The sequence below is a fragment of the Tetrao urogallus genome, assembly GCF_951394365.1.
Source record: "Tetrao urogallus genome assembly, chromosome: 8".
NCBI lineage: Eukaryota > Metazoa > Chordata > Aves > Galliformes > Phasianidae > Tetrao > Tetrao urogallus.
Window position 1 is genome coordinate 33764664 of NC_136821.1, and position 15754 is coordinate 33780417.

Below are 15754 nucleotides of genomic sequence, written 5' to 3' on the forward strand. Positions count from 1 at the left end.
CTTTCAATTTTCAGATTATGTCAGCTACATTCCTAAAGCTGATCAGGGAGGGCCATCAGGGAGGGCCAAAGCAGCATCGCTTGCTGTCCCATGCAGCTTCTTCCATAAACCTAACAGAGCTTTCCCTCTGACAAGGTTATGGCAACATAACCACTAATGGAGAAAAATGACTGCTTTATGGATGTTCGCAGTTCTTTCCATCACCTTGCACGTAATCAAATTTCTGTATGAGGCCACATTAAAATTTTACATCTATTGCACCTGGACAAGAGGCAAAGGGCAAAAATGCACAAACCAAAGGTTATTAAGACAATCTGTCTCAAGCAGTAAAACCCACCAGCTGTTCTCTGTTAAGCCGGCCTCTTCGTGGGCCATCTTGGATTTCATACTTCTCTTCTTGTTCTCGAACTGTGCTTTGTAGACAGGCTTGTACCCCTATAGAAAGCACAGTAAGGAAAGCACTAGTTAGTTACAAATCTCACCATTAATTTAGACAATAAGTCCTTTTTTTTTGTTTGTAAACAGGTTTGTATTTCATTTCAGGGAATAAACAGCTGCACTAGGATGAAAGAATTATCCATAATGCAAAGCACTGCATTCACATAGCATCAAACCTCGTGTGCTTTAGCAATTTTATTTTAACCTGGACAAGAACCTACAGCAGTGGTTGTAAAGATGCAGGTCAGATGGAGAGAAGCAATATCACGCTAAGATCAGTGTTGTAAACACATGGAATTATTAGTGTTTCCTCTTAACTGCTACTAAAGGTCAACTACTTAATGTCAAATTGCTGAACATTTGGAAACTCAAAGCCAGCGAGGAGAACCAACTCTGCAGTTAAGAAATGGAAGCAATTGGCTGATAAAGAGCAATTACAAAGCAAGTACAAAGCTGTTTCTAAATAGGAATGGTCTTAAATAAATCAGATGGGATTTCAAGGTCTCCAAGATCAGCAGAAACTGCAAGTTTACGCTGAGGTTTCAACAGTGGCATTTGTTTTTGTTACCACTGCTGCATAATGAGATTGTCTTTTACAGTCAGCGTGGTTTTACCTTGTTTTAAGGCTCTTTTTTTTTTTTTCTTCCCAAATCCAAAGTGCACTGATGCTGATGTATCACTAACATTTGTGAAACGTACCTCCTGACCTGACTTTGGAAAGAGGAATCGCTGGGGTCATCCACTCAAGGATGTAACATTTTGCCTGCACTCATTTATAAAAATTACCTGAGAATGAAACTTTGCAAACTGTTCCATGAGGATTACAGAGTTGTCACTGTTCAACTTGCAGAGCAGTTCTCATTCCTCAAATAGTGCTTTTATTTAGGCAACTTACTCTTCCTATGCGAACTTGGGAACCACAATATCTAAAGAAACACAACCAACTGAACAAAACCAGAAATGAAGCAGGGGTGCTGATCCTAGAAGAAGAAAGCCCAAGACTATGAAGCAATGATGAAGGCGCTTGATTCCCACAGCAATAAGTAGCAGTATATAATCCCAATCTAGAGGGATCTTTAAAGTCAACCAGATCTGCTGCTGCTTTGCACAGACGGGCAAGATGCAAAAGGAATTCACATTTTAGGTACTAGGTCTTATCATTTATTTAAATGAAAAAAAGACAAACCCACACAGAAAGAAACAACTGGTAGCTGGTTAGATAATATGACAGTACGTACTTCCCCCTCCATGTACATATAAATTAATTGCACTTGGTCATTTCTTCAAGAAACATTGATATGAACTCATATAAAACTGGAAGGGCAAGCTAGTCGTGTATTTTCTTGAAAATAACTTCTGCATTTATTATTCATAACAGCAATGTATAGAAATAAGCTATTTTCAAAGTGCTCCTAACTAGAAAATAAATCTGAAGGGTATTTCAATACTTTACTTAATCATCACTATGTAACTGGATTCCCTCTATCAATTCATTTCAAACTTATAAGGTCATTCTTTCAAGAAAACTTGGATGCTAATGGGCTTCACTCACAGTAAGGGAAAAATCTCAGCTAGTCTTAAGAGCAAAGCTGTCTATTCATTAAGAGCATGAGTTATTTCAATTTACCATCAAAAACTCAATTTGAGGGATTTTCCACTACACAGCTGAGGTTTATACGTAAGAGTACATCACAAATTGATCATCTAGTGCCAGCAACAGTAAATGGTGCAAATTTGATATCAAAGTAATAAAAAGTTGAATAAACACAGAAGGCTACGATGTCTTCTTGTACAGTTACTTCTCTGAGAGAAAAAAAGTCACAGATATCTATTTTAACAGAAAATGGAAAATAGACTTTTGCATACACTCATCTGCCCATTCTACACTGCCAGTTGCTCTAGCTAATCTGTAGGCACCAAAGTTCTTTGTTGCATTTAGTGAAAATCCTCCACGACTCATCCAGATGTGCCTTCCTTCACTGTCTCCAAAGTATTTGTCTCCTTGAAAAACTGCAAGTATGCAAACAGAGCATTTTTTATCACCACTAACAGTTTCCCCATCAACTTTAACTTTTCTTAACAGCTAGAGAAACTTGTCCCTTAATAGATTTGTGGCAAAGAAGTGATCTATTTGAAACAGAGTAAAAAGCCCTGAACCTCTCTGTATCCAGGTGTTTTGCTTTTTTTTTCTTTTAAAACATCATTATGTTAAGAAGCAACACTGTTAGGCTTACACACCCCTTTGTAGAGCAATACCCTATGTGCTCCCTGATGATGGAAAAGCACTTTATTTTCAATTTGAGAATTAATTTTTCATGCATGATATAGAAGCAGAACTTGCTCTGATTCATTGGGTCTTGTCACATTTGGTAGACAGAACAAACATTGGTTTTTGGATCCACAGAGCTCTGGGACATTTCAAGCAGCTATCTAACACTTCTGTGTGCAGGTAGCAAGGAGCTTTTGGAGTCCTCAAGTTGAGATGATGTGATGCCTCAGAATTCACCATGCATCAAGACAAACAGCCTGTCTATGGGGGAAGTTGTCCTAACAAGCAGGGAGTAAAGATGTTTAAGTGGTAGAAATCATTACATTCTTTGAGTGCAGACTTTGTTCAGAATGATTTCTTCCCAAGTTGGTCATCTCTTCAGCAAGTCTTGCATGGGTAGTACAAAATTTTGTAGGCGACTGCTAAACAATTCACACATCATACTGCAATAGAAAAACTGAAATATCCCTCTGTTCTCGTATTTAAGATAAAAAGACAGAAGACTGGAGTTGTGTTTCTATCCAACTTATTATATATGCTTATAATATTTTGTGTGACAACCTCTGAGTGCCAAGTGGAGTTGGCACTCCAAAATAAAGCCCAGGTCTTTTTCCTGAGTAGATCATATTAACTTTAACTGCTAATGTGTGTGAGTGGCTGGGTAACGTGACAGCTCCCTTTTAATACCTTTTTAATCAGGATGACACTCAGCTTGACAGAGAGGACAGATAAAAGGAAATAAAACACCACACTGTACTCAAAGGCACAGCACTCTACTGCTTTCATGGGGATGTTTCCAGAAGCTCTGTGACCTTACAGTACTCCTATTTCAGTCAGAGGCACAGTGCCCCTTGACTTCAAACAGTAGCTACATTAAATTGATTTCCTGAACATCTTAGGTTGCAATCACTTGTTCAGCATTGTAAAGAGCCCCCAGTGAAAACCTGATGCCAAGATGCACGCACTGGACAAAAGAATGAAATGAAAACCACTGGCTATTAAAGTAATTAAAAGTCAACTAGTACACCATCAATACTATGCCTCCTCTTTTCTAAAACTGACACAGGCTCTTATTTACTTGTGTAGAAGTCAGCACAGACATCTCCATCTAAGAGAAGGACACCCTGAAAGAAGATTACCACAACCAGAGGGGGAAGTAAACTCATGTTGAGAGGACACTCACAATTTTTGGAAGGGACAGTGATCAGAGTTGCACTATTTTCCTTCCCAAATTTATGGCTGGAAAAAAAGCTGGCTAATTACAAAACAGAATGAGATCACTTTTTAGCCAAGATCTCAGCAAATGTGGATTTATTCCCTGGTACTACTGCCATTTCTTTTTTTTTTCCTAAAGCAAAGAAGATCATTACTTCACTTTAATGGTCCTCTAGTTTAATCACAGTAGTTGAATCAGATATCAGTTACCAATACAAGAGGCTGTCTTCCATTCCAAGATGGACCAGAGCTGCTTTGCAATACCTAAAGCAAGACTGCAAGCACTCATTAATAAGGTTTACTGCCTGCCAGAAGATGATGCTGGGCAAAGGTCACACGTGCAGAAAGGTCAGGCAATGTTCTTCACCGAAAATAAAGAATACTTGAAGTTTAAGAGCCTCTTAAATAGCTGGTTTCATGCCTGCAATGTTTAGATGTAAATAATAGCAGTTGCACAAAATTCTAGCATAAACAGAGCCTGCATTAAAGGTCACTGGGAAACATTGCAGAGAAAGGTTTTGGCTTCATACCCGCTGCATTTTAGGCTGATGTCACCACATTTGGAGGGAAGAGTACTGCTCTACTCCACACTCCTCATTAGCAAGATCAGTAAAGCACCACTACTTAAACTGATCCTTATTAATTCACTGAACATCTGGCCCCACCTCCTCACCTCCTAGTATTTAAGAAGCAAGGAGGTTAAAAGGGAGCCCACTAGCAATACCATTAATTGACCTTTGATACAACTGCAGCTACTGGTGCTGGAAATAAAGAAGTCATTACTTGCAAAATTTAAGATCAGAGCCTGTAATCCTTATTAGTGTACGTCTTATTGGTTTATAATGAAACTAACAGCATCAGCAAAAACAGTTTAAACAGGGTGAAGTACAAGAATAACTGGACGCCAAGAATGTAATCACCCAGATACCCAGGGGTAGCTCTCAGTAACTCAATTAGCTTAGTGGAGGTTTTGTTGGATTTGCATTAATAGACCAAAGAGCAGGGGTTAGTCACAAATTTCTTTTGAAGCAGCTAAAAGTAATTTAAAAAGATGCAAGAGCAACAAAGAAGATGAAATACTACACAGACAAGATCCAGTAGAGATTGCAACTTCCTCAGCTCGCTCTGCCTCTGCTCCGAGTTTTAAGACTTGTATGCAGATTGAGCACAGCTTGATGAGATTATTTTCCTAGGAAAGGAAGAAAATTGGACTGAGACAAAGTGTTAGAGGAATTTTGTACAGCTAGCTTCAATTTGCTCCCTTAAGAACATTACTGATCTCTGCCATAGCACTGAAAAGAATTTTCATGTTGTCTTGTGGATTTATCAAGTAATTTCAGACTTGCACTTCTTCATGAAGTGAGAGAGACACCTCGTTTGGTGAAACACAGCCCATTTTTCCAAAAGATGGAAATGCCACCAGATGCTGCAGACTAAAATTAATCTCCTTAAGAAGGAGAGTTAATAAATTAATCCAGGTGGTATTTATTAAACACAATGGAGCAGGTGCTTAGGAAGCCCTTAAATACCGACTGCCAGAAGCTAGGATCATGTAATAGGAAAATCACCACTTTGTTTATAAAAACATAGAGTGGTTTTAAGCAATCGCTATTTGCCAGAGCTGTGAACAAAGAAACTAGAGGTAGCCATACTTGAGGTGAAGTTAGGTTAAATGTCAGTCATTTTCTCCTCTGGGAATGCCAGCAGCTGCACAAGCTAAATTTGTGCCTAAATTGTGTCTAAATTTGACACAAAACTGCTTCCCTACTCCTTGCCAGGAGGTGCCAGCCACTGTTGGAGTGCAGAAGTTTAGAACCTGATGGGTGACATAAAACATTCCTCTCTGCTGTGCATGTGCACACTGGATGTTTCTACCACCTCCTACAGAGCTGCAAGTCCTTTACAGTTGAAGTAAGTCTCCAATGCAGAACAAGTGTGAAATTCTAGTTGTCAAAGATTGCTTTAAGGAGGAAGCGCTTTGCTTTAGATAAACATCTTCATCTAAAAATACTTACAGAAAGTAGATAGCTCAGCCTGAGAAGAGCTAAATCAAACTCATCTGGCAGTTCCCCTGTCTAATAGCCTAACAAAGGCCGCTCCAAGAAAACTTTGCTTGAAATGCCAGTCATGCAGTGCCCTGGCTCTTCCTGCCAACTCCCAGTTGTTCCAAGTCCTTACAAGAAAGGCAGGATTTTTTGCTTTCTTGTAAGTGGTCAGAGCTGAGTCACTGATGCGGCTCCAAGCAAGCAAAGCAGATGAAGGAATCAGCAATCGGATACTTTGAATTCTCCCAGCTACTTTGCCAAAGACTGACACGAGCTTATTTCCATGTCTATTGTTACCAAGCCAGTTTCTCATTCCCTGCTTTAAAAGATGACAATAAGTGCTTAAGACAAAAGAAAAGCTGAAAAGCTATTAACTATTGCTGTTGGTTTTAATCATGGTCCTGTGATCTACGAAGAGGATAGAGGGAATACAGTATTACTTGAATCTTTGTCTCAGGCAACTTGCAGAAGCATAATGATCCCCTACTTTGTGCCCTAATACAGTCTCAGAAATAATGAGGGCAAGAAAAGAATGAAACAAATGAAAGATACGGCCAAGGGCAAGGAGTACAGCGATCACGGTGTCTCAGCTGTATTCTACGCAGCTCTGCAAGTGGGTAGATTGCTGACAGAATACTATGTATAGAAAATACAAATTGTAAGGTGGAATTTTTCTAGTTTTTCACCTGTGAAGATCTAATACTCCACAGCAATGACATCCCTTTATAACTTCCACTTTCAGACAAAAGGAAAGCCCAGAACTGAAGTCACGCAATGTGATATCATAGAATCATAGAATCACCAAGGTTGGAAAAGACCTAAAAGCTCATCCAGTCCAACCGTTCACCTATTCCCAACAGCTCCCACTAAACCATGTCCCTCAACACAACATCCAGCCTTTCCTTGAACATCCCCAGGCTCGGTGACTCCACCACCTCCCTGGGCAGTCCGTTCCAGTGCCTGACCACCCTTTCTGAAAAGTAATACTTCCTCATGTCCAGCCTGAATCTCCCCTGCCGTAGCTTGAAGCCATTCCCTCTGGTCCTATCACTAATGACACGAGAGAAGAGGCCGACCCCCAGCTCACTACAACCTCCCTTCAGGAAGTTACAGAGAGCAATGAGGTCTCCCCTGAGCCTCCTCTTCTCCAGGCTGAACATTCCCAGCTCCTTCAGCTTCTCCTCATATGGCCTGTGTTCCAGACCCCTCACCAGCTTTGTTGCCCTCCTCTGAACACGTTCCAGGGCCTCAATATCTTTCTTGCAGTGAGGGGCCCAAAACTGGACACAGTACTCGAGGTGTGGCCTCACTAGTGCTGAATATAGGGGAACAATCACCTCTCTGCTCCTGCTGGCAGCACTGTTTCTGATGCAAGCCAGGATGCCATTGGCCTTCTTGGCCACCTGGGCACACTGTCGGCTCATGTTCAGCCGAGCATCAATCAATACCCCCAGGTCCATTTCCTCTACGCAGTCCTCCAGCCACACCGCCCCAAGCCTGCAGCGTCGCCTGGGGTTGTTGTAGCCCAAGTGCAGGACCCGGCATTTGGCCTTGTTGAAACTCATCCCATTAAATCCTGACTCCAACACATCACACTTTGCTCAGACAGCAGGAAAACTCCACGTTACTCCTCCACACGATGCTGGAAGATATTTTATCTGCATGTACAGACACATGTAAACAGAAGCACTACAGAATTATACAGACAGACTGAAGCAAATGAAGGAGACCGCTTTTCTTTTTTAGACAAACAGCTTGAAAGTCTGCTATAGCAGAAGAGTTAACATAAATACACTTCAATGATCTTGCATGCAAGCGTAAATTTATTATTTTTAAGTGGAATAGCTGTGTGTGGGCTGTAAGTATAACTTTAGAAATGACAGTAAAATGCAGCTTACCTTGTGGTTAAAAAAATTCCAGCAGCCAGTTTTATGTACAGCTAGCACTGCATTAAGTGTTACACTGAGCTTTGTTTTTAAGCAAGTTCAGAGTAGGTCTGAACATTAATTTCCTTTAAGTGAGCAGTTTGGAACACTGAACTATAAGCAACTCCTCCTCCCATTTATTTGTAGTGGCTGTGACAGAAATAAGCCAGAGTATATATATACTTCTGAAAGTTTACTTGCATCACATTTAAGGAAAGTTATCCAAACAGGAGTCAAAAAGCCATGATAAATAAAAAGTTATGGAAAGGGAAAGCAAAGACTTCTTTCTCCTAGACAAATGTTCCATCAGCAGGAGTCCCATTATTTGTTATAACAATCTTTAATTTGTAATGACTCTGAAGAAGACTAATAACAGACTGGTAGGAACAGATGGAGTGGTGTCGTTAATTATAGGCACTTAGCTGCATCAGACCCCATGAGTTATTACTAACACTTCCCACTAGGGAGGAGAATCACTCACTTTTAAGTAGTATGTTGCTTACTAAGCTGGGAGCATTATCAGTCAGGATTGTACTAATCAGTTCTCTACCACCACAGAAAACAAAATTCAGTTCCAAACAAAAAAAATATTCCTTGAATAACCCTCACCTTAATCTTTTTTTTTTTTTTTTTTTTTTTTCCCCCTAATCATAAGCCTATGAAGTTCTTCCACAAACATTTAAACTCAGGTCTAATTTAATCTCTCTGCTACCCAGCTGAAGGCAGCTACATGGCTTTATTGGCTACATTAGTTTCCTAATCACCTGACTAGCAAGAAGATAAAACGAAATACAGGCACAGAAGATGGAAAGCACACTGGCTTTCTGAGCCAAGTGAAGCCAAGAACCTGCATCAAAGTGATTCACCACAGAAAGACTTCTCAGTCTTTGTCTGGAACAGATTGTTGTCGACCTGAACACAGTAATTACCCAACTCAAAGCTCACTTCTGACCTGAGTTTTCCACTGAATTCCGACCTCCAAGCGGGAAACTATCTTCCACCTGCTTATTAGCAAAGCACCTGAAGTTATTAAACCCACCTCCTTAAGGAGAAACGGCATATCTCCTGTTAGAGATGTTTAAAAAGTTCCCATTATATGCACATAGTAAAAGGCAACGCTGTTTTCCTTTTGCAAAGGCTTACAAATCTACAAACTCCTGGAAGCACAGCAGAAAACACTGCTGAGAGTACACAGCTTTTACAGGCCCTTTAAGAATCATGAGAGAGAAGAACAAAAAAAAAATCTATCAGGAAGCTAAATGAATACTCTAAGGAAGCCCAATGATTATGTGGTGCCTTATTTGTAAAACTATTATGCACCTTTTGAAGCATTAAGCAATACTTTCATAAGCATTAGAGAATGCAGAAAATCCAGACTGTTAGAGAATCCTTAAACTCTGACGTTCAGTCACACAGTCAAAAACTGGAATGAAATTTGGCTATGAGCTTTCCATGGATAGTTAATTCATTTGTAGTGCGATTATTAGCTAAAAGGACTTAGCCACGAAGGTCAGAGGGAAGAAGCTGGCTTTAACAACTCCACTGAAAGCAGATGTACGAGCAAGTGCATTAAGAATCATTATTTAAAAAAAAATCAGTACTCAAGGTCCATCTTCACAGAACAGCTACATAGCAAAGCACTTGCTCTATAAAAACTAATGATGAAAGATGACAAAAACAACTGCTTGCATACTAAGGTGATACTATGCAAATTACCTTTCCCTTGGAGGTTACTGTCTTAGAGCACTCTGGTCTGCACAGCTCTCATGTACAGAAACAATATTCAGAGTTATGGCTATTTCATCTATCTGTGCTCTTAGATGAACGAGCAAGACTGCTTGTACGTGGTAGCCTCCACCTGTAATTGCACAGTCTGGCACCTTTCTCAACAAAGGGAGAAAGCACAAGCAGGGAGTTAATATCAGCTGACAACACATCTTTGCTTCTAACGTCTAACTTTATTAGATCTCACCTTACATATATACAGGCAAAACCTTACCTTCCTACAGGCTTTGATCTTACACCCAAGGCAAGAATTTGTTACCAATTTGAACGAAAGCTGACTTTAAGAAATTGAGGGATGTGACAGACACCTTCCTCCTCTTCCAGGAGGTCTTCCAGAATCTTCAAGATCAGCCATAAGGTAGCCATAAGATGAACAAATTCATTCCCTACTGTACTCAGAAGCGTGACAACGCAATACACGCACTACCAAGGAGGAAGACATAGCATTGAATTAAATATCCTCGTTTTGGAGATTCAATTAACAAAACCCCACGCTTTACATTAAGCTGGTAATTAACACACACACAGTCAGGATGGCCGAGCGGTCTAAGGCGCTGCGTTCAGGTCGCAGTCTCCTCTGGAGGCGTGGGTTCGAATCCCACTTCTGACAGCAAGCTATTCTTTTCTAAAGGTGCCTGGAACACAGCCCAGGGCAAGTTGTTGTTCCAGTGTACCTGCTTGAGAAAGTGTAGGGCCAGGGGATGGCCTCTCTAGGGAGGAATCCCTTCCAGTCTCAACCATTCCGGGATTCTGTTAGGTGTCAGCATGTCATTTCTCTGTGGAATTGTGCTATCGGACAAGATGTTCAAATACAATTTTCTCTAGAAGCCCACCCATCATTTCCAATTAGAAGAAAGAAGAATTTCATGTATTTTATACTTACACTCAAACTTCAGGACCCAACATCCAGTCAGAACAGCCATCATACATTTAACGGTCCTTGGCATTGGAGTATCAGGAATAACAACGTGGGTTACTGGGAGAAATGGAAAATCAGAACCTCAGAACCAAAAGGAAGCAATTGCTATTTACGAACAAATAGGCTATAACAATTTGCTTTTGGTTGGTATGTGATTTCTGAAGGTATGAATATATCTACGTGCTGTCAGACATTGTGGGTTTCTACATTCTTGCTGTGAAAGAATTATTTTACAGTTCTAAAGATTACACTAAATTTTTAGAGGATTGATGAAAATGTTACCCCCATAAACCTGAGTTGCCTTTGAAGAATCATCTTTAACTCTGACAAGAATCTTACACAAAGCTAATCACAATTCTGGAGCAGTAATTAGGGTGTGAAAGGAGACAGGGAAAAAATTACCTTACAAGCAGAAGCAGCATTTCAAAGAAAAACTAAAGGAGGGGATTAAACACCCCAAAAAGGGGGAGAAAAAAGATACCTAAATCAGCTCCATCACCTTAGTAAATTGAAAAACAATTAAATTTGAAGGAAGGTAGCACAAAAGAAGTTGTCAACTGATAGTCACCGTTGTATCTAAAGGGACCATCTGCTTATGATTTGAAGGAGATAAAAAGTTTACAGTATGGCTCACGTGAGCAGGTAACACTCATAAAAGATGTGCAGAGAAAAGGGGTCTCTGAGGAGCACTTATAACTTGTTATTTAAAATCCATACACTGTCAAACCGTGGCTCCCCCAGAAGTCTCCTGCTGCAGTAACCAGGCAGACCTTACGTGCATTCACATGCAACACTGCACGCCATCCTTTGACCACTGCTACAATTCAGGGATTTCAGGAACTACAGTTCAGAATGATAAAAAGAAGTGTTCCAGATAGCATCTTAACAGATAATGTGCAGAACTGCTGTCCCTGTTTTAAGAAAACTACATACCTGTGCTGTTAAATTCAGTGCACCTTCGAGCCTTCAGAACTGTTGCTAGCTGGTTCAGCAATTTCTGTTGTTTTGAACTCAGACTGCTCCCCAGGATACCAAGAGGTCCATCTCTAGGCTGGCTTGGGCTCTGTGATGGCAAGAAAGTCCAGCATAAGCCAAGTGTTTGGGAACCAAGAATGCAACTTATTTGCTTGAGAGCATTAGCATAAAGAATAAGCACTGTGAAAAACAATTCGTGGCAAGCCTAGTGAAAGTCTATCACTAGTCCATCTTAGTCTATCACTAAATCTCTTTGTAAAAGCCAGCTCCAGAAAGGAAAAAAAAAAAAAAATCAAGTTGGCATTTGAGATACTTTGTTTAGCTTATGGAAGCTACAAAAACAGGAAGCTGATGCAAAAGTTGTGTTGTTCATCTTAAACAGACTGCTGTCCACATATTTTGTTGCTTGAATATTGTGTAAGCAGTCTTGCTGACTGTAGCGTTGGAGGTTTTCTCAGTGTAGCAGTAAAATCATCTGCTCGTAGGGAGACATGACCAACAGCTACACTACCAACATGTTGACTGACTTATATAATTGGCATTTCCTTTTTACTAAGATGTTCCTAATACTTTGCTCTGGAAATGATGGATGCTTATGTTTTTTTAATGCAGATTAACAGAAAGTTGAAGATACCGTTTGATCCAGTTTTACGCTGGGAAGGCTGTGATGCTTCAGCTCCTGATGTTGCTAAGTGCACAGACGCCTCAGTGCAGACCCATCTTTGCGACCCAGCTACCCTAAAGCCTCAGGCTTTGTAACAAGTGATCTATGTGAACTGGCGCTCATCCACTGGCATGCGTTCATCCCTAAGCAAGTACAATATGTGACTGTTTTGCTTGCTACAGAAGAGATCCATTAGCTTACATTTACTACAGGTGGGAGCAACAGTTTTACTCCTACTGATCCGGCTGCAATAGTTTACTTTTCATCAATAGGTATTTTCTTGTCCACTGAGAAGGGATCATAGCAGGCTACGTACCATGAAGTAAGGAAGGACTGCTTGCATCAGCCAGCTCGGTTTAATCATCTCTCATTAGGAAGCAAAAAGCACATTATGATAGTCTGGATAAGTTTTGGTTACAAATCCAGAAGACTTCAGAAGAAAAAAAAATACAGGAAAAAAGAAAAAAGAACCAAACCAATAATTCAAAACCTGTTTTCAGCTACTGAGCTGACATCTTCACTGTTGGTTAAGGGATAATAGGACAGTATTGGAACAGACTTAAAAGCAAAGAAGAACCTGGAGCAACGACTACTGCTGCTTTCAGGTAGTTTGGCAAGCAGAGCAAATTTAAACATGCATGAAGACACCAACGATAGCAAAGGAACAATACTTCAGGAACAACTGTGCCCATCCTCCTATAACAGAGCACTTTCCCAGGTAAAGCTACCGTAACAGGGAATACTGAAGCTCGTAAATGCCCTGCATATAGTCTAGAAATAATACTACACAGATTAGCTCCCTAGACTACTTTAAGCCTCTGCCTTTACTAGGCAATCCACCTAGTTCCAAGTCTTTTGCACTGACACGATGAACTGATGCTCCTTTTCTTTAAGAACAAACAAACAATAGCACAACTACAACAACAAAAAATAAAACCTACACTGAACACTTACCTCAGAGGGCTGGCTAAATGAAAATGATTCATTCTTGACTGGTAACATTAGCACAGACTTCATCTTTTCACTCTCTGCATAGTCCACAGGCCGTAGACCAAATATATTACTGGCAAAACAAGCACAGATGGGTTTAAGTAAATAAAATGTGACTTGATTCTTAAGCAACTGGGTATGTTAGCTGGGTAGCTTCCCCACCATCACTTCCTAACTAATATGTAATTTCAGCTAAAAACCACAAAGCCTCAAATAAGAATTGTATCCAAGACAGATGGATACCGAATTACAAGCTGCTGCATTCAGCTGAGGAATAAGGGATGTTCAGAGTGCTATGCTAAGTATGCCACAGTTCTTGATAAACCCTTTTGAGATACGCTGATATCATTCACCAGACCCAGAAATTTCAGCTTCCATCTTTTCACTGGCCTCCCAGGATCAAGAAAATACATTTTTACCCTTTTGCCACAAAAGGAACACTGGAAGATTCCACCTATTGAGTTAAACACTGGAGTTTGACGTTAGGCTTTTATGGGAAAAGCTATCTGCATTCTTCCTGAGAGCAGAAGCTCCTTCACGCATCCAAAATTTGAGTAAGCATCTTATTTATCTGTGCTGGGCCACAGAACACATTACAGCCAATTCATTCAAATTTGTGTTTATTTGGTCATTTTGTTGAAAACTGTTCATCCTATGTGGCAGCTCGCAGATATTAGATATGCTTCAAGACCCCTCACCTCCCCCATTCTTTTAACATCCCTGACAGACATGATTTGCTATAAACACAACATCAAGCACAGCCATGGCTTCTGTCTCTTCCTCACACGGCTTTGCATTTGCAGGTCAGCAGTGAGAAGAGGAAAGCCTGAAACTGCAGAACAGGTGTAATTGCTGTTAACACACACAATCCTTTGCCAGGGAGACATTCTGCTTGTTCTGCCCTTTGCGGGAATAATGGCCATTCCAGCAGATCCTCTTCTCCTCACCTCATGTAACTCTGGCTGTTAAAATGCATAGTAAGAGCTCATTATGAAGGGGAAGCTCGTCACCAAGAACAAAGCCCTGACTCAGTGCCTGAAACCTGCCAAGCTTGGTCATCAAGCAATGAAACATTTAAAGAGGTCAAAAAACTGCTGCATCTTTCAAGTGCTGTCTCTTAGTAAGCCACACGTTCCTGTGCAGAGTAAGAATCCAGGAAGCTTTACAGCGAATTCCACAAGGCCATAACTCAACCCAGCCTGAACAAAAGCTCAAATCATTAAATCTTCATTCTGACTACACTGGGGGGCTTCGGCCAGCTCAAAGTTAAAAGACATGTCTGACCCCAGACTCTTCCTATGCCCCTGGCTGAGCACAGCTTGCTGACTTCAGCTCTTGGGAACTCTACAACCCACAAAAACCCCTCATGGGAGATTCCGGTATTTTACAGTTCCCAATTTCATATTATTGCCAAACCAGAGCTCTCCTGCGTTACTAATGAGCAGAGAGCCAGCCTAATACAAATTCCACAGACAAAAAGATAATTGGTTAAACCTCAGCCCAGTCCTCGGAGTTGTAGCCCATTAAATACTGTCATGCTGTTCCTGCTTTGTCATGCATCATCAGGGTAGCTTTTGCCTTTTCTTTATATAAGGGTCATATATATATCCCACTCAAACTGCTGCAGGACAGTTCCTCAGAACAATGGATGCAGAGAAACAACAGTAGCACATACATTGAAGTCATCTTTAGACTGGATGGCTGGCTGAACTTTTGCTATGAAAAAATGGAAAGGAAAAAAAAAATCACATTCGTTGTCGAGGCTTGGGAGTGTTCTTTCTCCCAAAGATCCTTGACAACTGAAAGAAAATAAACAGCTCATCACCTGATGAATATTTACCTTCAGGCCACTGCTATTATGTGTTTAATTGGCAGAAGACATTTGTTAAATATAAACTGCTCAAATAGGAGCTTTAGCTGGTCCCTCTGTATTCATTGGATTGTGTCTTGTCTCCCTCTCTCCCATTGTTTAAGAACATTTTAATCATCTCTTACCAGAGCACTGCCAAATACCATCCTCTCTTTACTGGCCAAGAATTAATGGCCAGTCATAGGATGCTAAGGTGGCACATTGAAGTGAACAGTGATGAGCTTGAGAAATCAGAGCGGGAAAAAAAAATGCACAGCAGCCCAAGAGATGGGTTTAAGTGTTTTGAATATCTGTATGAAAGCAGTTTATTGATCAGAAGGGAAAGGGAGGAAAACAACACTGAGATGTGAGAGTAGTTCTTTTACAAAAAAAAAAAAAAAAAAAGGAATTATCTCTGTAAAACAGATATTGGGTATGGTATTTCTTTGACTTCCTTGTCTAAGAATAAGGATAAAAAAACAGATTTCTTCATTTTACTTAGGCACCTGGAGGTAGTCATAACCAGAAAGAGACTAAGTCTCTGCTCAGCTGGTACCGTTCTTGGTATAGTTATTTACAGATACTATTCCTAATATGTTAGGAATATGTTTCTAGACCCACAAGCAGAATTGGCAAAAATAAATATGCTCAGATCTGTCTGCAGCCAAGCTGAAGAACAA

General features: G+C 40.5%; 1 protein-coding gene across 1 annotated transcript in view; it reads right to left on the reverse strand.

Annotated features, from left to right (window-relative positions):
• The window catches only part of BARD1 (BRCA1 associated RING domain 1), a gene marked incomplete at both ends in the record, with an annotated part of 42945 nt that overhangs the window by 711 nt on the left and 26480 nt on the right, over positions 1 to 15754 (reverse strand). The window contains 4 exons of the mRNA XM_079539020.1: positions 338 to 435; positions 10561 to 10653; positions 11530 to 11659; positions 13190 to 13298. Coding sequence (XP_079395146.1) covers positions 338 to 435; positions 10561 to 10653; positions 11530 to 11659; positions 13190 to 13298 — 430 coding nt within the window. The remainder of the gene's footprint in view (positions 1 to 337; positions 436 to 10560; positions 10654 to 11529; positions 11660 to 13189; positions 13299 to 15754) is intronic.